The sequence below is a fragment of the Zootoca vivipara genome, chromosome 4 (genome assembly GCF_963506605.1).
Source record: "Zootoca vivipara chromosome 4, rZooViv1.1, whole genome shotgun sequence".
NCBI lineage: Eukaryota > Metazoa > Chordata > Lepidosauria > Squamata > Lacertidae > Zootoca > Zootoca vivipara.
In genome coordinates, this window is record NC_083279.1 from 63,473,423 (window position 1) to 63,495,518 (window position 22,096).

General features: G+C 39.9%; 1 protein-coding gene across 2 annotated transcripts in view; it reads right to left on the reverse strand.

Annotated features, from left to right (window-relative positions):
* The window catches only part of EPHA6 (EPH receptor A6), a 270,673-nt gene that overhangs the window by 19,882 nt on the left and 228,695 nt on the right, over positions 1-22,096 (reverse strand). For both annotated transcript variants that reach the window (XM_035116101.2, XM_060273658.1), the window contains one exon: positions 13,864-14,073. In XM_035116101.2, the coding sequence (XP_034971992.2) occupies positions 13,864-14,073 (210 nt within the window). The remainder of the gene's footprint in view (positions 1-13,863; positions 14,074-22,096) is intronic.

The window sequence follows — 22,096 nt, forward strand, 5'->3', positions numbered from 1 at the left end:
GCTGGGATTATAGGAACATTCTGCCTAATAATCCAAGTGCAGTTTCTGCGGGAAGTCTCTTCTGTGTACTGTAAAAGAAGCATATGTTCCCTGTTTCTCCTCAGTTCAGTAATCTCTGCAAATGCACTGGATATATTAAAAAGCAGAGCCTCCAAGTGTCCCTATTTTCTAGGGCTGTCCCTGATTTAGAAAAGCTGTTCCAGTTTCTGATTTGATCCCAGAATGTCCCACTTTTCCTTAGGATGTCCCTATTTTCATTGGAGAAATGTTAGAGGGTATGGAGTTATCTGACCCCTGAGCCGTCGCAAGGCAATCCTGTATAGTGAAGTTTTTTAAAAAATGTTTAATATTTTATTATGTATTTATATATGTTGAAAGCCACCCAGAGTGACTAGAGCCACCCAGTAAGATGTGTGGGGTATAAATAGTAAAATTATCATTATGGAATGGGAAAAAGAATTAGAAGCCCATTCTAAATGTCTCCCACCATTTCTTCCTTTCCTCCTCAGAATTGGCGCTTTTGCAATCTGACACTTCTTTCAGTTACTGCAGGCTGACAGAAAAAGGTCTCAAATTCAAAAAGCATTATACTCTACCAGTGGCTGGAAAGGAGTGTACTTAGAGTGAACTGAACCTTCCTTTTCAATTTGTCCTCTCAGGTTTACCTTGTCCTGTACCTGGTGTCACAGTGTCAGGTGGGTGTGACGTGGGCCAAATAGGGAAGCCTGATGGGCCGAATTAGACCCTCAGGTTGGAGGTTTCCTACTAGGTGAATACAGCCCTACTTCTGCAATGCCCGCATATGGCATACATATTCATGTAGATGTAGATAAAAAAGAGAAGGTAAGGCAAAGGGAATGTTTAGTTCTTTAGGAATTCTCACCTGCTCACACAAAGATAGAACTTCCGATCTGGCTGTCAAATAAGAGAACTTAGTGATTTGTAGGCTGTGGTTTCACTGTCAAGTAAATTAAAATGAACTACTGTTGCCTAGTAAAGGCAATTCTAGAATGAAGTATGAACAGGCTGATTAATGTCGAGTGAGATGCATGGGAATACAAGCTTGTTTTTTTATTACAACTTCTACAGCATTTTAAGGATTTTTAGGTACATTTTTAGGTGTAGTTGATTCATTTTTTTTATTCCCTGCACCTCATGACAGCAGCCCCATGTGCTATATAAAATGCTACCACCAGAGTAGCAACAAGCTATGACAGCAATTTGTGGGCAGCACAAGAGGATGTTTTTGGAAGGTGGTGGAAAGTGTTCAGAAGATCAGCTGGGCTTACAAAGCTCACTGTCTTAATGTACAAAGCGTTTTGCAATTCTGTATAGCTTCATTTCATCTCCGTGGTAACGTTAACATTTCCTGGGGACTGATGCTAAATACAGTGGCTTGTCAACAAGTATGGCGGAGAAGAATTTCAATTTCAAGTCTTCTGGGGTCAATCCCAACACACATTCTTCTGTGCTATCCCAGCTCTCTTCACAGATATGAAGGCGTAGCACTAAAATCTATTCCCATCAGTTACCCAAGCATTTCCACACAATACCCAAGCTGCTTAGAAATAGAAGACTATATGTAAAGATTTGCCATAAAATCTGCCTCTCTGTTGACTTTTCAGAATTATTTGCTGTGTTTGCAATAAATTATCTTGGGACTCTGTGAGGAAGAGGACTGATTACTGAAATTATAGAGGGCATGGGATACAGTTTTGTGATTAAAATGTTGTCCTTTTTCATAGTCAGTGGGTAAACATCTCTAGGATCTCAAGGCTGCTTGATGATTTCATGCACCAAGTGAAAAACAGGCACTGAACTGTTTGACTCTCCTTGCATAGTTTCTGTCAGTACCTCTGCTTTTGAACTGAACAGCACAGCATGTGCTACATTAGGCAAGGTACATCATGTATAGTTTTCACATCTGTGCATCTACGCGGGTGATGTTGTTAATAGTAACTGTGATTCTGGGGGGAAACAACACTACTTTGACTAGGTAGGAATTGATTTCTTTTGGGTTTTTTCTCCTTCGTAAAGAGATAGAAATAGGTAACACCCCCCCTTTAAAGAAACTAATGTGGTGGTCAAGGGGTCCTTATCGACAAAAATAAGACCACACATATTTACTGTCTGAAACAAAGGAAGCAAAGATACATGTCCCAGATCCTCACAGTTACTGATTGCATGCATGCATGCGTGTGTGCAGGTTCATGTGGAAATATCTGAACCTCCCCCCTGGCTTTAGGTATTCCAAAATTGTGAAGCACAAAAATGGAAAGAAAAGAAAACACCTTGGCCAATATCCCAGTTGTTTTAGCACCTCTTAAATGGGGGTCAATGTAAACAAACAAAGCATTGCAAAGGAAAATCAAATGGCAATTTTGCAGTCTTGCACTTTTGAAGACCTCTTACATCATAAATAATTCAAGGCTTTTAACAGGATGTGCTATTTCTGGGCACTTTCCGAAACAGAAGGATGCTCTGGCTGGCTGTAACTACAAGAAATAGTAGACACTGGATTTTTGATCTATGAACTGTTAAAGAGCTATGGGTTGAAGCTTCTTTATTCAGATTCATAGCATTCATACCAAATGTACCATGAGAAACCTTGAGTATGGGAGAAAAAAATCTGTTTTTGTATTGTTCTCAAAAGGCCCCTTCAATTAAATGAAACATTACAGAGAACACTGTTATAATTATTCCTCCCTGCCTCCACGCTGCAAAGAACACAATCTTGTGTGTCAATAGCTATTTCTACATAGTATTTTCCATAAATCGGGTCCTCCCTAAAAGAGGGCACGTGTTGCAGTGAGACCTGGAACCCGATCCCCTGTGTTGTGGGTGGGTTCGATTGGTCAGCCACAACACCCGATTGGTAGGTCCCTCGTTGCTGGGTTCAATCTGGCCAATGGGATGCAGTCCAAACAGATCGAGGGACCTATATATGCCCATGCACATGACACAGAGCTTCCTCTTTTGGCGCATGCATTGGAACACCCATCCACCTCTCCCTATTTTTAGGGCTTTGGCGCTTGAGCTTGCTATGCTGTCGTCTGTCGTTGGGACAGGGGCACGGCAGGATGCTAGTCAGGAAGAGGGCAGGGCAGCATATGACTGGAATCCTGAACAATCACATATAACCCAGTTGGTTCATACACAATCTGTGCAGATGTTCAATCTGTATGCATAATTGATGAAGTAGGGTTCTTGCTGCCCCTACTGTCCCCATAGTGCACTCGGCTTGATATCTGCATATCTTCCTACATGTGTAAAGCACATCTGGTATATACGACAAAGATAAGATGTGGATCATACAGGTTTTGGCCCATGTTCTTTGGCTTCTAACTGCACAGAAGCCATATGCAAATGTTGAGTCCAGTGCAAGAATATCAGCAGCCTGACATGATTTGGACACCAGCCACCCACTGTGCACAAAATATGAACATCTTCAAAGGGCTTTTCTACCTCTTAAATGAGACATATTGGTTCTGATCTATAAAATCCAGGAAGGGGAGCTCAATAAATGTGCCCCCACTTTGTGCGAACTTCAGTAGCAGACTGTGGGGAAAATATGTTGTTCTACACATACTGTTTGTTCTTTTCTTTCTTTTCCTTCTATAGAAGCTCCCTTGCTACTCAGCTTATTTGTTCCCCGCTTTGCTGCAAACCACTGACTGTGCCTTCTTTGATGCCAGCACATACAACAGAAAAACCTTCTCTTTTTCCTTCTCCCCTTTCCTAAAGCACCACAGATTCACCTGTTTGGTGCTAACTACTATAGTTTACTGTCTCACAGTAGCTATTCTTTCTGCTCCATCAAACTGCCACTCCATTGAGTATTGTTTTCTGACAAAGTTATTTATACTGTATGCATACTGCACATGAACAATTTCAGTTCTATTTTATATGCCTAATACTGTGTTGCTATTCTAAATGTTTGCTAATACTATGAATAATACTAATAGTAATAAGAATAAAAATACCCACTTGGAGGGAAAAGTGGCAAAACAGATGCTGGCAAACTGATCAAAGGTTTTTGCATTTGACATTCAGATGACATTCAGCAGTACTGAACACCTACAGTCGCTTACAAGGGCTAAACAAGCAGAACAATGTCAGAAGTGGGGAGAGCGTGCTCGGAACACTCTCCCAGGCCAACTTCCTCTCAAAACTAAGAAACCTTTTCAGTGCATGGCATATAATCATCATAATAACCATTATCATCACAGTCTCTTTAGTCAATTCTGAAGTTCTTGCAAATCATTGTTCTGTTGCCTAGTTTCTTTTCATACAAGGAACAGCACTAACAGCCATTTGTACTGTGTAGGTAAAAGGTGAACCCTACTGCTTTGATCAATGAAGTTGTATCCTAATATTTACTCATTATAGGCAATTATTGTTTTAAAAGGAAATAGAAAAATGAGTTTGAGTAAAATAATTGCTATCAAAAATGTCACCTGAAAATAGCTCCAAATGCATCTACTCTCAGTAGGTTCTAATTGTAAATTGTAAACTGTTTCAAATATTGTATTTTAATATTGTAACCCCCTTGGGAACTTAAGAGTGAAGAGCGGGTAATAAATAACAAGAACAAGAACAAGAACAACAACAACAACAATGCTAAAACTAGAGGTAACTAGGTGTGTGGATAGCTTTCCTCCCCAGTGTTCATACACAAGAGACTACAAGTCTGCGTAGAGGAATGAGGAAATTGGAAATATAGCTCCTTAACCCTTTCCATTCTGCTTTTTTCTGTGCAAAACATTCCCTCTCTAAGCTGTGTTTCTCCCCATAGGGGAAGAGATACAGATACAGTACTGTATCTTTTATTTGCTAAAAATTGTTATTACAACTGTAACTCTTTCCCATTTTGTGGCACAGAATAAAAAATCTTTCTGTTCAATCAATAAAATGTGGCTTCTTGATAAATTCTAATTTTTAGAATACAACTAAATAAGTCAGCAACTTCATATGACTAATGTCTGCTTGAATGCTTCAAAACAGATGTGTAAGACCTCTTAACTGACAATATGAAAACTGCAATAGCTTTGAGTGAATTAAACCGTGGGAACATCGTGGACACCTATAACCTGTAGCAATACTTTGACATTGTTCTGGATTGCTGCAGCTTTGGAAAACTTTGTAATTGTTTTTGTTTCAGATTGTATCGTATTATGGAAAAACAGGAATGCCTATTATGTTACCACAATGTTTTCTTTGTTAATGCTGCTTTTATTATTTTTACTTATCTTCTCCAATGACCCATCTGCCCTCACAGTTATTGATTTGCCACCTTTGTTATGATAAACCGAAAGTGGGTGGAAATCTTCAGATTTGAAGATTATGAATAATCCATCCTGCCCACAGAAGCCCTCCTGAAGAAAATGGATGCGGCACAATCAGGTTGATTTCCTCTAGAATGGGGGTCAGCAAACCTTTTCAGCAGGCTGTCCCTCAGACACGCTGATTCCCAGACTCCAGATCTGGCCCCCGGGCCTTAGTTTGCCTACCCATGCTTTAGAACATTAGCACAGCGTTCCTTCCTTCTTGTTATTACTTTTTAAACTGAGTTAGCAATGTGGGCTGCAATCCTGTAGCACTTCATACTTGGGACTAAGTTTCAGGACTTACTTCAGAGTAAACATGTACAGTACAGTCTTGCACTGTTATAAATCTATTTCACCATTGCTTGCCATATAATGTCACGAAGGGCATATTTACACTTAGGAAAATTGTGTGCCCTACTGGCCAATATGATGAGCAGGGGGGCAAGGGCAGATGACAGCAGACTTGCCAACTCTGGTTATTCTTTACTAATCCAACTCCCAAACTTTGGCAATGATAGTTGCTGAAATTGCCATTTTAAGGATATGTCACAAAAGGGATCAAGGAATTATCTCTGTAACTCTCATCTTAATTCAAACTAAATCAATGACTGTATCCACTGTAAACCTTCACACATTTTTGGGGAGGAAATAGGCATTGAATGGTTACCAGCTGTTCCACATGTTTCAGAACATCTCCTTTGATACAAACAAAACTTACTGTATGATCTTTCTCAAAAAAACTGCCACAGCTGGAAACATGTGAATGGAATTTTCTGATTTTTGGAGTGTCTCTATTCTTTTTTTAAACCTAGACCAAAACAGTAAAATTTATTCCATTTACTGAGGAACTTCATTCAAACAGCTGAACACATCCATAGGTATGCCAATCTTAACAACCACTATGAGTTGCAAATAAGGAAGCATTCCATCACCCCCTCCCTCTCCTTACCCTACACATGCTATTCTGAGTTGTTTTCTTGATCCCCTGAAAGCCAGATTTTTTTGGGGGGGGGCATAAAGGGCACAGAGAGGAGGAGATGGGGGCAAGGCCCCATTGTGCAAGAAAAGTATTTTCTTGGGCTTCCAATGACAAGACTCATTAGTTGAAACCATCCCTTAGATCTTAAGATTGCAATCACCCATATACTGATAACCAAATACCAACCATAGTTTCTTTTATATAAGCATAATCCTAATATTATACATTACAGGAACTAACAGTCTCACTGAAATTATCCTGTTTGGGACATGCATACTAAATAGGATTTATTTCCCCATGATATAAAGCAAGTATGCAACCTTACTATTAGAAAAGATACTGTAAATTATTCTGCTTATCAAAATCCTTAAAAAACAACTTATTTTCCTCGTACAGTACTGCATAAGAAATATGTTAATTTTTCATCTTCTAATGATGACTGGAATGTACAATCAGCAGGAAAGTAATCTGCTTTTTTCTTTTTTTAAAAAAATACAAACCTCATGTATTAACTTAATGGATTCCAACTATTTATTTCAAGGAGCAAGAAGTAAGCCTTTTAAATACTTTATGAGAAAGATTCCTCCTTGAGCCATTGCTTTTGGTAGCACCCATTTACAAAAGGCTTTAAGAAGGAGCTTTGTATGCACAGCATCCATTGCTTTTATTTAATAATTTACAAGGAACACAAGGATAAGATTTCACTCTCTTTTTTCTATTGTGAGCTATTTTTGGTGATGATATTACACAGTGAGGCATTTCCTACTTTTTAGTCATTGCTATTATGAGCAACTTTTAATTTGCTTTCCTCTTATTTTGTGGTGGTGCCACGAGGAAGGGCAATAGCTCAGTGGTGAAGCATCTGTTTTGCACGCAGAGGGACACTGGTTCAATCCCCAGCATCTCCAGGTAGGGCTGTGAGAGACCCCTGTCTGAAACCATGGAGATCTACAGCCAGCCGGGGTGAGCAATACTCGGCTAGATGGACTAATAGTTTGATTTGGTAAAAGGCAGCTTCCTGTTCTTAATCTGAGGACATGAAATATTGAGTTCATTTTATTAAGCATAGGTAGCGGAGAACGAATATCACACACACCTGTTCAAGGGGGTATTTCGACTAAGAGGAAAGTCAACTTATACTTGAAATATTGCCATGCCACAGTACAAAATAATAAATCTATAAAAAAATTCCTTCCAGCATCTTTAAGGTGCTGCTGGAAGGAATCGTTTTATTTTGTTTCGACTACGTCAGACCAACACAGCTACCTACCTGTAACTAATAAATCTATTGTAACTGCTTCTGGTAATAACATACGCTGTTGTAATTGATACTAAAATCAACACTAATAACTGTGTCAACTTTAAGAATCCTATATAATAAAGTGCAAGTGTCTCTGCGTCCAGATTCCCTGTGTCCCTGTGTCCGCGCTACTGCGCATGTGCCCCACGGACACAGGGATTGGATGCATAGACTGCATGCACACACGCGAGCGCTCTCCCCACCCCCCACCTACCGTTTCCCTGCAGCCGCCAACCGCTGCTCCCAGCCGGACTGAGCGTTGGCGGCGGTGGCGGGGGGGAGAGTGTGCGTGTGTGCGTCCAGCAAGGACAGGTCCCGGGGTTCGGAGAAGCGCTGCGCAAGCGCTTCTCCGAACCCCGGGGTGTCTCCTTCCTATCGGCGGCTGGGGGAGAGGAAGGAAGGAGGAGAAAGGGCTGCTTTCTCCTCCTTCGTTCCTGTCCCCCTGCCGCCGACAACAAGGACAGGTCCCAGGGTTCGGAGAAGCGCTGTGCAAGTGCTTCTCCGAACCCTGGGATGTTCTAGCACCCGTTTACTCAACGGGCTGAATTACACTAGTAATGAATAATGCAATAGTGAAGATTCTTCCCCCCCCCAGTTACCTAGACTCACCTACTTTTATATTTAATTAAATACAAGTTAGGACCCATACATCATTCTGGGATGTCCAATACCTGAAAACACACGCAGCTGTGCTCTGGGTGGGGCTCTGAAGGCCCAGGGTTCCTGGCACATAGTGCTGGAACAACATCCTTGCACCCGGCTTTCCTTTTGATGTAGCAGTCCTTTTGATGTAGCATTGAAAAACCTTGTGAAGGGCTGTGGAGTAGTGTGAACTGGCCCTGCCTCTGAAGTGCCTGCTGGCTGTGTCACCTTGCTGGTCATGGATTTAGCACCTGTTTGAATACATGAACACAGTGGCATACGGTTCTTCTGTGTGATGGGAATCATGGCAGGGGCAGCCTTTGGTAATACGATGCCACATGCAAGGTAAAAATTGGACGCCCTCTAGCAGGGGTGCCAACTTGAATAAAATATTGTGGAGGCCCAGGAAAGCCCCGCCCCACATAACTGATCACATGATGCACACACCATTTGAGTGGGAATGCCCAGCAACTTTGTGGGGGCTGAAGTTCCCACAGCCCCTAAGAGTTGGCTCCTATGCCTCCTAGTCCTTGTGCTGGCTTCCCAAAGCTGGGTATGGGAGGTGCCGGGCTTTGAGAAGGAGGTGTAAGCCTCTGGAAGGGTCCTTGAGCCCTCCTGCCTCCTTCCCAAATCTGGAGAAGCACTTACTAGGCTTTGGGAAGGAAATGGGAAGACACCCCCTTGGCCTCTGCACCCTGTAAGGGGGGACCGGTTGCACTGACCTAAATCTGCCTCTGATCATGGGCCAGTCAGGAACCATTCTCATGTAGGAGCACTACATTCATATGACCCTTCCTAATGGTCACTAAATATGGGAGCTGGTGGCCATACCCAGTGAGCATATCAGTGGGGCCAGGGTGACTAGCCCTCATGAGCTCTCCTTGTGTGGAGTTTGAACATCTTGAACCTTCCCCATCCACTTTATCTATCAGAATACTTGTCAATTTAATTAGGAAGCCTTTTAACAAGAGTTGCAGAGGGTATACAATAAGAGCACCAAAAAAAATAATCACAAAATAAAGAGTGACCACCTTCAGATTATCAGAAACAAGAGCCAATCCATGCAATTCACATACATATTAGAAAACAAAGCTGAGTCCTTGACAAGTCCTTCAGGCTCTAATTAGTTGGAAAAGTAGTATCATTTACCCCTGCCTCATTTTCAAGTGCATTCATTTCAAAGTGACTTCTATTAACAAATGAACGTAGGGCTAGGTCAGTACAGGCTCACTCATTTATGGATGCGTATTGAAATAAAGGTATTCATTTAAGGCAATCAAGCAAAGAAATGGGCAAATGGTTGGGCTGGTTGACTAACTCCCTGATTCTGCCCTTAGTTCAGACTAAATTCAGCAATATAATTTTGTCCAGGGGATACTTAAAGTGAAATGTATAAATCAGATGACTTCCAATACAATAGCCAATCACCACATCAAATATATAAGGAATGAGTTTACAAAAAAGAAAAAGAAGAAAATGATTATTTTGAAAAGTGCAAGTTTGTCATAAATTCTTTTAAAAAGCTAAAGCACCACATAGCACAATATCAGACAATTATGGCTGATTGTTGAACACTATTGTATTTCCTGATGATCACTACTTTTATATAAAAAAACTCCACAACCCTCTACTTGTATACAATACCTAATTTACTGTACATAGCAAGACGTAGATTATGTATTTTTCAAAAGAGGCAAACTGTTAGACGACAGCCAACAGTTATTATGTATTATAATACAATTCCAGTGCAGCCACAGAGGGGCAGTCAAAGGCAATGAATGTCATCCATTCCAGGATACCAAAGAGACAAAGTTCAGAGGAATATTTTTTTTTAGCCCACACAGATTTCCTGCTGAGACTAGTACAAACTTTGTTTCAGTATCTACAAAGTCAAATCGGTTATATCTGTGGAATATTTGTCTGAAACATATAGATCTAAACCTGTTGGCCACAATTCAACAGAGAGCTAGGCATACTTCAGCCTGTGTGTAAGCTGAGCAGAAAGCAAGCTGGAAGCTAGACAAAGAGACATGCTTCATCTGTAAGGGATCCTAAATTGTGATTAATAGAGAAGCAAGTTTTGTTGCGGTTTTAATGTGAGCACCTACATCTTGTGTTCAGGTTATATATATTTGGTTCTACATTGAATTAACAAGCTTGCAAGAAAGTGCAACTGAGTTTTGACAATGATCCAGTAGTGGCTGTTAAGTATTATTAGGAGAAATCAGGATTGCTCCCCCAGAAGCCAATTTCGGCACTTGTTCTAATGGGAATCATCAACATATGGCACGATAGTGCATATGTACGAACAACTTCTATTCTGCATGCAGCTATATTCCCAATTCACAGATCCTTCTCTACTTTTTCATGGAGGAAGAATCATGTGAATCAGACTACAGTATGTGTTTACCATGACATGACATGCTATGTCATACATTTGGGAGGAAACACATATAGATTCTGGAATTTGGATAAGATACTGTATGCAAATTTGATTTTTAAAAAGCAAGAGAAATGTTTGCTGTATTATTGCACCGAGAACATCAAGTTTGGTGACAATGTGAACCAGCCATTATTCATCTTCTTTGTAGATGGAACAAACACTGTGACAGAGGAAATTAATCTACTTCTTAGAATGCAGGAATTTTGATAAACCATGAAAGGTTCAAGAACTTATATTCTCTATGTATTGATAAGAGTTTCTTTCTGTTCATAAAATAGACATGTCATTGTGTTTGTGGCTGTTGTCCTGGCAACTTCCAGTATACATTAACATAATGTTTTGATGGCGAAAAACATATTCGTCAGTTATCTTGGATGTTTCCTTATCCATTCCTGACACACAAGTGCCACAGGTAAAATGTTACTAGCTTGTAAGTCTTTCTCTTTTGTTTTAATATTATAAAACAAGTCTTGCCTTCAGTGATATCAGGCAGAGAATTACCTCTAATTTCCATAAAACTCAATATGAGGTCCATAAACACTTTTTGGTTTCTAAAGAAACAGAATAAATATTAGCAGTTAACACACCAAATGGAGCCAATGTGTATGGAAATATGACTAGAAAGATAGGCTACATCCAAGTCCTTCCTCTCTCAGTTCTCAACTGGGCTATCTTGCATCGCGTCTCCTTCCTTAGATATCTGCTTTCTCTATGGTTGTTATCTTTTATTCTGCATTGGCTCCTACGGCTTTAGAAACATCATGACAGGGGGAAATGTAACAGATGAAGTTTTTCCAGTTTCTGCATCTCTATGCTGGGAAAAGTTGCCTTTCAGGCAGCTTTTTAAAGGCATACAGCAGCCTTTTTTAAAACAAACAAACAAACAAACACCCACCCTAATGGCAGTGCTTTAAATCAAGCACTTTCTTACCTGCTCCGGAACTTTTATTAGATTAAAAACAAGCTCATAGGTTGTAATAAGCGAAAATTATGGCTTGAGAGATCTTGTGCAGTTTTAAAAAAAACAATGAGAAGTTATGATTACCTTCTAATTTTACACTGCTTATATGTGATTAGACCTCTTCTGTGAGCAGATATTTGTATTTATTATAACTGAACAGGCTCTAAGGAGTTTGAAGAATGTGTGGTTGATGCAAAGCATTTAAAAACACAGCATCTGCGCATGGCCAATATTGCAATTTAGAGGTTGCAGTTTTCAAAAACAAATAGTGTGGATTGATGGTGAGAGTGACTATTAATCCACTAGTTGATTGGACATTTGGAGGTTTCTTACACAGGTAACAGTTCTCCAAACAGTTCTCCAAACACAAAGTGTGTACACACGAAGGCATAGAGTACACTTGCTGCCTTCCACAGACAATTATTTTTGGACAGTGCACACATAGTTGTCTTCATAGCGTTGGTATATTGTTCTTTTGCTGTTTTGAAGGTGCCTTTTGGTAGAACAGTTCTAAGCCATATTACATTTTGCAGTGTATTCTGTAGTGCCTCTTGCCTTGCCTGGAAACTTGAGAGTGCCTTCTCTGGGAACCTCCTGTTCCCTGCATGCCCTGCATGCCCAGGGCAGGCAGACCCTGAGCATATCATACCACAAGTGCCTTGCAATAAAACAGACACTGCAGTCAGTAACTAGCCATGTGTAGCACCAGAACAGGCAGCCTTAATGTGCCTTGCCAAAAGAAAAGAGGCATGTAGTCATGTTGCCCCCTTCATACCTGTAATGCCTAAAAGGGTTCCCCGTTGATTTCAACTGAATCAAGATCAGATCTGAGTGGACAACAGGTATGCAGATCTGTGTTCTCTATTGAAGTTAAATAGAAAAGCCCTTGAAGGTTGTGAGAGTTGTGTAAAAGTACGCAGCCCACATGCCTATAAAGGTAAAGGTAAAGGGACCCCTGAATGTTAGGGTCCAGTCGTGGACAACTCTGGGGTTACGGTGCTCATCTCGCTTTATTGGCTTAGGGAGCTAGCATACAGCTTCCAGGTCATGTGGCCAGCATGACTTAGCTGCTTCTGGCGAATCAGAGCAGTGCACAGAAACGCCATTTACCTTCCTGCCAGAGTGGTACCTATTTATCTACTTGAACTTTGACATGCTTTTGAACTGGTAGGTGGGCAGGAGCAGGGACCGAGCAATGGGAGCTCACCCTGTGGCGGGGATTCGAATCGCCGACCTTCTGATCGGCAAGCCCTAGGTTCTGTGGTTTAGACCACAGCGCCACCTGCGTCCCTACATGCCTGTAAGGAACAGGTAAATTCCCTATACTGCTGTATTCAGTTATGCATGAGTTTATCCCATGGAAATGAGCAAGGCTTCAGAATCTAAAACATGGGGTTACAGAGCACCTTGGAATATACTGTTACAAAGGTGACACACCAACCCCCCAACCTCTGCTGAGCAGTAGCAAGCATTCTTGGTACTACAGTTCTAACGAAACAAATGACATTTTCATACACATTATAGATATGAATTATAAACCTAGTTGCAGAGTGTTTGGGAATGCTAAAGTGAGTTTCCATTAAGATGCATCCATGACCTAGATCAGTTTTCTACAGTACTGCATGCCTTCATAAAAAAAAAGAACAACATTACATAAGTTATTAGGTAATATTCCAACAAAGAGAATCAAGGTGAATCGAAGGGAAAATTTGAATTACCAAACTGATGCATGAACGACATCATGCTCAGGTAATTCCTTATTTCCAAATTTAAAAGATATCTGAAATAAACCTAATCATGCCTAAATAATGGAAGCACAAGAGTTTCACTGCTTTGTTATTGTGGTGACTCTAGGATATGAAATAATAATATCTAGATAGTAAGTTTATGTAGTTCAAAAATAAAATTCCAATTATCACCGATAAATTCAGGTTACAGGGAACTCTGGCCCTAGAAAATGAAAAGAGCAAAATAAAATTGCCTAGATGGGAGTAGGGACCTTCTTCGGATGTACCTTCGTGATAAAGAAAATGGCATTTGAAACATTCTATTTTGCAGAAAAGATAACCAGTCACAAACATAGCTTAATACAAGAAGCATCCAATCTAAACATTATCAAGACAGAAGTTAAGAATTACCGTAAGAAGAAAATGAGAAATACAAATCTTGCATCAATTGTCTTTTTGTATTAGAAATAAAAAAGAAACTTACACTTGTTGTATAAGCTGCTTCAGGGTCATCCTCTAATACCCGCGATAATCCAAAATCAGAGACTTTACACATGAGATTACTGTTGACCAAAATATTCCGAGCTGCCAAGTCTCTATGTACATAGCCCATATCCGAGAGGTATTTCATGCCAGAAGCAATTCCACGTAGCATGCCAACTAGCTGGATAACTGTGAAGTGGCCATCATGCTTCTGCAAGGAAGGTAGATTGTCAGCTCCAAGACCATTTACACTTTCAAGTTTAACTCAACTTTCTTCAGTTTACATTGCACAAATGCCTAACCACAATTTGCTAATCCAGGCACACCTCCCCATATAATTTATTTAATTACCCCCATTGACTTTTGGGTCTTTGACTTTTTCACATTTGTAGCATTTCCCACAATGGAGTGCCACCACTGAGATGGCCCTTTCTCTGGCACCTACTTCCTACACCTAAAATGGTGGCAGTACCTTCAGTAGGGCCTCCATTCATGTTTGGGTAGGTACATATGGAGACAGACAGTCTTACAAGAACTGTGGTCCTAAACTGTGAAGGACTTAGATCACCATTTCACTGTAATTCCCCTAGCCTTCACAGTTACTGTTAAGTCTGATGTGCTCCTCTTTTTAGAGCCAGACAATGGACCAATCCACAATATTTACAGCTCAATGTCTAGCAACCAGTTCCAAAGTAATGATAGACATAAAAAGGTAAAGGTAAAGGGACCCCTGACCATTAGGTCCAGTCGTGACCGACTCTGGGGTTGCGCGCTCATCTCGCATTATTGGCCGAGGGAGCCGGCGTACAGCTTCCAGGTCATGTGGCCAGCATGACAAAGCCGCTTCTGGCAAACCAGAGCAGCACATGGAAACGCCGTTTACCTTCCCGCTGTAGCGGTTCCTATTTATCTACTTGCATTTTTGACATGCTTTCGAACTGCTAGGTTGGCAGGAGCTGGGACCAAGCAACGGGAGCTCACCCCATTGCAGGGATTCGAACCGCCGACCTTCTGATCAGCAAGCCCTAGGCTCAGTGGTTTAACCACAGCGCCACCTGGGTCCTAATGATAGACATATCTGTTATATAAAGAAGCTCTTGCAAATTACACAATCTGTCAAATAAGATTGTGGTAACACATGAATGAAAATGCTATGTGCTAAATTAGTAGCTATCTCTTGCCTAATCCTGTGACAACAATCTTTAATTAAAGATGAATACTGAGGAAATTAGAGGAAAAAAATCCTAAGAATAGATACACTCTTCTCCAAGGTTAGCTACTTAGAATGTCTCTATGGAAATAATGTAGAAAAGATAACCCAAATAAGGAATATTAGCTCTTCATATTACTAATCCATTTTTGTACAGAAAAGTACTGGCTCAAGAATTGCCTTCAAAAGTACTTGAAATAAAATCATGACTTTAAGATTGGATAATTAGTAAAAAATATATATGTTTATATCGTTTTGCCTGCAAAACCCACAATCTTATGGAGGCCTCTTAACACATTACAGCAACAGATGGCAATGGATTTTTTTTAAAATATAAAAAACACTATTGGTTTAAAAACTTAAGCAACAGGTATACATATATGTAAGCCTGGCACAATACCCTGCATTTTCTAACTTTTAGATGGAGTTAATTTTATATTTTATAATACAGTATTGTATTACAAAATATGCTTTAAGAAAAAGTCTGCGGTTGCCAGCATTGGGAAGCTACAGAACCTTTAGTGAAGTTGTTCTAGCACAGGCTTCCTCAACCTCGGCCCTCCAGATGTTTTTGGCCTACCACTCCCATGATCCCTAGCTAGCAGGACCAGTGGTCAGGGATGATGGGAATTGTGGTCTCGAAAACATCTAGAGGGCCGAGGTTGAGGAAGCATCTTCCAGCATATAGAAGTCTGTAGATCATGCTATATGGATTGCTGAAATTCTGATTGGAAATTCGTTCTTACAAGCCAGCTACCCATCAGCCCCTCTTTTTTTGAAGCTTATAAATTGAATTATTGTGTGCTGTCTTCTGGTAATCAGCATTCAAGCCTGATTGTTATTGTACAATTTGAAGTGTATTTCATCAATTAACTTTTCTTGCTTTTGATGTTATGTCACTTCATTCCCATCTTTGATATCATTTGTGTATGTTTATATATATATATATATATATATATATATATATATATATATATATATATTCAATACCAATTTGTTACTCTAATTATGTGGTGGGGAACCTGTTGCTCCCCATGAGCCGTTGTACTATAATTCCCATCATCTCTGATTATTGACCATTCTGGCTAGGGCTGATGGGAACTGGAGTCCAATGACATCTGGAGAACTATAGGTGTCACATCCTTGCTCTAGGGCTCTCTCCTTCTGCCTTCTTTTTCTTTCCTGTTTGAAAGGAAAGTTACAGCTCTGAGAGGAACATTTACCATGTGATTTCAGACATCCCACAAAAGTTATGGAAAAATGTGAACAACCCATAATGGAAATATGAAGAGTTTTCTTGTCAGGAATGAGGGAAGTGGCTCCTAGTGAAATCCTAAGCACATCTACTATGGAGTAATTGGGACACAATGAGACTTCTGGGTAAAGGTTCATATGATTTTGCTGTAAGTTAAAATACACATTTTGTAGACAATGGTGGCTACTCAACTAAGCCATGGGCACAATGTCACCAACAGAAACGTATTTCATACATAAATTATTGGAGGACAAATGCACAGATTAATAAGGAACAAAGAGAATACACTTTCTGAAGTTTCTGTAATATACTCAGCAGTTGAAACACTTCTTCTTCCTATTTAAGATGGTTGGCAAGGGAACTTAAAGTGACTCACAGTATGAAGACTCAGGAGTGTAGACAGTTTAAACAGCAATTTTAACACAGTAGACATTTTTCTTTCACTTGAACAAATAATAATTCTTCAGATCTTACTACTGACTTCTTAACTACAGTTTCAGACATGCCAATAACAAGTAGTTCAAATTAATTACTTGGCATGGTGTAAATATTTTTATTTCTTATTTTTGTTTATTTAAACAATTTATCTATTGCTTAACTTCTATGGTCTCCAAGTGGTATACAAGAGATAAAATACAGAAAGGGTAAAAATCGGCTAAAACTTCTATTCAAATGGCTGCTGGAATTAAAAAATGGCATGTTTTCATTTAGTCAATGCAGCTGCTTTAATCCAGTGTGCAGGTAAATTTACATCTTGTGACCCTTCTCTCCTATTTTTCTCCCCTGCATCATGACCAAGATATATTCAGATCTCACTGGGTCTCCACGTCCTTTCTGGTATAACGCTGAATTCCAAGAAGTAAAAGTTATTAAATTTTACATTTTGATAGTAAAAAAATGCTACATGGATATAATTTAGGAAAGGTATCATTGTCTGTCATTACTGAAAATCTCTATCAGTAATAAACAAACAAATCAACACCAATTTTGTAGAAGGAAGCAAGTAAAATAATAGATCATATAGATTCATACAGATTCCTTTTGGGGTATTTATTAATTGGAATGCACTTACGAGGAGTGAAATGCTGCCATCTGGCAAAGTTGCAGAGAAGTTTATCTTATAAGGTTATTTATATAATTTTTGAGCTGTAAACAACTTACAATTCATATGCTGCTTTTCGGGCCAAAATTGCTTCTAATAAAATCAATTTAAATACAAAAAAAAAGAAGCAGAACCAAAAACAGCTTGATCCACAGGCGAGTTAGGCATTTTAAACTAAAAGCTTAAGTGAAATTATGGGAAAGGTGGTAGCTCAGTGAAAAAGGGTTTCAGATTCAACCCAGCGACTAGGAATGTGTCATCTGAAACACCGGAAAGCTGCTCTCAATTGGTATAGGTAGCACTGAACTAGATGGACCAATGGCTTGACTTAGTATAAGGCATTTTCCTAGGTTCCTAAAGAAAAAAGGTCTTGCCTAAAGCTTGCCTAAAGTGAGACGGAGTGAGTGGCACAACCTGTCAATACAAGAAGGCCCTGTTTCCAAGCATCTGTGGGGTGCAGTTGAGATCTTGTGCATAGAGGGTGGCAGATTTCCTGATCCATAACTATTGAGGCCTTGGCAGTTAAGAACCAGCACTTTAAATGAGTCTCGAAATGAACTGGAAGCCAATGCATATGAAACAAAATCATAATAGTATGTTCTGAAAAATGGGTTTCAGATTTCAATGTAGCCATTGCATTTTTCACCGGCTAACATTTTCAAACAGTTTTAACAGAAGCCCCATGTGTTCCAGTGATCCAGTCTAGGTGTGACTGAGAATATGTGGTAGTCCGATCTGTTTAATCCAAGAAGGGCAGCAGCTGCCATATTATTTGAAACTGTGCAAAAGCATTCCTGCCCACAGCTGTTACGTCAGCATTCCAAAACAAAGCCAGTCCCAGGAATAAACCCAATGTGTGCAGGGACAAGATAGAGCTATGAAAGAGATTATAGACCAGGCATCCCCAAACTGCAGCCCTCCAGATGTTTTGGCCGACAACTCCCATGATCCCTAGCTAACAGGACCAGTGGTTGGGGAAGATGGGAATTGTAGTCCAAAACATCTGGAGGGCCAAAGTTTGGGGATGCCTGTTATAGGCCAACTAGACATAGTATAGAGTAGAACAGCAACCTCCCTTCCCCAACACTACCCCCTGGGATACACATGCCAGATAGGAGTGAGGATACAATACCACTTTGAGGATATGGTAGCTTTCAAAGGTCAAAGAAAGGATTATAGAAACGTGTCCTTCAACTTAAGAAAATCCAGACTGCTTCTTGTATTGACCATAGCAAGACAGTCATAATTTAGTAATATATTTTTAAACAAGTACTTTAAAAATGTTCTTTGCCACATTCTTGTCACTCCAAACCTCTATGATGATTGCTACTGCATAACATTTGAAATATATATTTTCCCCATCTTCAAGTACTTCAGCATTTCACACTTGCATATAGCATGTGATTTTATCCTGTCCTTATTCCATATGTTCTGCTTCTAAGTGATGCCTTTATTTCTCACACACTTGACTTTCCAGATCATGTCATGCTACACCCACACTAATCCTTAAATGTAGTAGTCTGCAAAGCTTCTCAATACTGTTTTCTGTGCTACCTTTATTCCCTCAATATCTTTCAATAGTGCAGTTTTCCTTTTGGCTGTTTATGCATCAAATAATTATCTATTATGGCAGGGATGCACATCCCACCCTCAAAGGTCACATTTCCTCTGCTTGGGGGCTGGGACAATATTCTCTGTCTCACACACAGGTGTAGTTTGGCCCTAGACTGTGACTATAAATTGCCTTCAAGGAACATCTTCCCCACTAATAAAAATACTAGTGTTAACAAGGTTTAATAAGTGTGGTCAAGAGCTGACTTCCAGACTAGATAAAGGAAAGGTTGTGCATTCTTACAGAAGCTGGCAAATGTATTGGCTGTGGAGTTATTACTGAGCATGTATCTACAAATACAAGTACAGGGCTCAAAATATATATATTATGCATCAGGGTTCCAATGGCTCAGTAGCACAGCATCTGCATGAAAAAAGGTCCCTGTTTCAATCCTAGGCATCTTCAAGTAGGGTGGGGAATGTTCCCTGTCTGAAATACTAGAAAGCAGCTACCAGACAGTATTGACAATACTGAGTTAGATGGATCAATGGCCTGACTCTCTCCTATGTCCTTAAATATTTGAACCTATAGAAACTATGGAATTACTCTTAATTGGCATAAATAATCATACAGTTTACTATATTACATTTTTTTCTGGGTTTTGCAAATCATGGACGGTGATAAACAGTACATGAGGCTGTAGTGTCCCAACTACTGGAAATATAATTCAGCAAACTTTGTGGGTTCAGATGTTTCAGTAGGTATTTCCCACCACTTTCAGTTATACCTATGAAGCCATAAGGGCTAAAATCTTGCTTTTTTAAAAAAATAAGAAGTCCAGGATTCTTGGGCAGCTAAATTCTGTCCCTGCTGCCACATTCTAATTCCCCTCTACACATCTCCACATACAGCATACACACAGCCCTAATTTAAAACCACTTTAAAAAGACAGGTGCCACAATTTATTAGGCCTCAACTACCACAGGCCTTGATTCTCTCACAGCCTTACATCCCGATGTTCCTCATATATCAACTGTGATCCCGTAACAACTCATACAGCTTTTCTTCATATACTTGACTCTCTATGCAAATAAACTCAGAATAGATACACATCTTGATACAGATATTCTCTGGCAATTACCTCTTCTTTTTGTTTTATTTGTCTCAAGAGGGAAGATGCAATTTCCCCCAAGTATTTAAGTGACTCAGGGTTGTTATCTAGGGCTTATTTCTGACTCTCAGGGGTTAACACAAGAAGTACTTTTGATACAATTCCCAGTTGGCTGCTGAGGATGTTTATCAGCCTCTGTAACAATTCAAACCAGGGCGAATTTATCCAGAGTACTGTTCCATCAAATTCTAAACAGTCTTTAATAGCTTTGCCAAATAAACTATCCTTGACAGCCAAAAGTATATCTAATGCCTGGCTGGTTGCACATTTATGCTGCCCATCCAATGCACATGAAAGAAATTGTTTTATATTCAGCATCTGATGCCGTTTGCAAAACCCGACTCAAGAAATATTCCAGTCCAGTTACAGAACACTGCATAAAGTATTATGGGCAACAAATCAAGCTTCCCCAGTGGAAGCTTTTCCTTCTGCGGCAGAACTTTGCTCTTAAAGTGTTCCAGAGAAGAAACCATTTTACACCCAAAAAACAAAATCTGACTCAGATCTGCAAGTCCCACTTCAATCTTTAATTATAGAAAATCAGAAGTGCATAACGTTCACACTTCCGCAGCTTATACACTGATTTATGTATTCATTGCCTTTAACTGTGAGAACTGAACTATGGGTGTGGGGAACAAAGTTTCTTGCAGAATAACACAATAGAACATAAATACTGTATATGAATACTGGTACTTAACTGACAGTATTGGATGTGGGGAACAAAGTTTCTTGCAGAATAACACAATAGAACATAAATATATGAATACTGATACTTAACTGACACCAATCACTTTTTAATTATGAAAATACCTAGGCAAGTTCATACCTTTGCTTAGGATACATTTGGAATGGTTAATTAAGATGTTATGGGGAATGTTTTATTTATTCTAAGTACCTTATCAATTGGATCACTTGAGGCTGCAGGTGGGGCTATTTTTAAAACATTTACCCATATAAAATATTGTAGGGCAACAGCTACTCATCAGGGGAAATGATTTTCATGTATCCTCTCTGCCTGATGTGCTGGTTTCCTACATAAAGGAAGCTTTTTATGTGTTCATTTTAAAATACTGTATGAAGTCCTACCAGCAGTCTGAAGTAATGCAGCCCAAAATTCTACCACTTGATCTGGATATGTAAGACAGCTTTCTGTGCTTTCCAAATATGATGGTGGTATAGGAATGCCTTGCAATATTAGGGGAAGATGAAAAGTTTTGTGTCATGTTTCCAGGAGGCTATTACAGAGGGAGGGATGGGACAGCAGTGCTTTCCCACTGGCTCTGCTGGAAACAGACCAAACTAAACACCACTCAATTCCACCAGGGTCACCTCCTGCCCACTGTCATCTAGCAGCAGCCAGCCCACCAGTTCAGCTGAAAGACCAGTAACGTTTGCCTCTTTCTCTCCTTGAACTCTTCTCATTTCTGCTGGTCATTATAAGAACATTGTCATGAAGTGCCTGTCTACACTTCCACTTGTTCCATGCCTAGAAAGAATGGGTTTAAGAGGTTTCCACTTGTTCGAGACACAGATCAGAGTGGTTTTTCATTTGTCCCACACCTTCCCTGAGAAAATCCACTGTTGACCGCTGAGTTAGAACAAACATCAATCTGCAGAAAAACCGATTGGCGTTTGTTCCAATTCAGTGGTAAACATCAGGTTTATCTAGGGGAAAGTTGAGGCAAAAGCAAAAGTGTGGATGGGCCCCAGTAAATAGTGCCTGAGTCATTCTCAGCCCCTTTTCATTTTGTATCATGCCATTTAGACCGTGAGATGAAGGCAGGTATTGTCTAATTCCCCTTCTGGAAGCCTTTTTTCAACTTGAAGGACGGGGTGGAAATATTGTAAATATAAATAAGCAAACAGTGGGAGTCACCCATGTTATGGCTCATCCTTTGACCATTTGCCAGATGAGTGATGCACAAGCCCTAGTGCAGGCTTTTC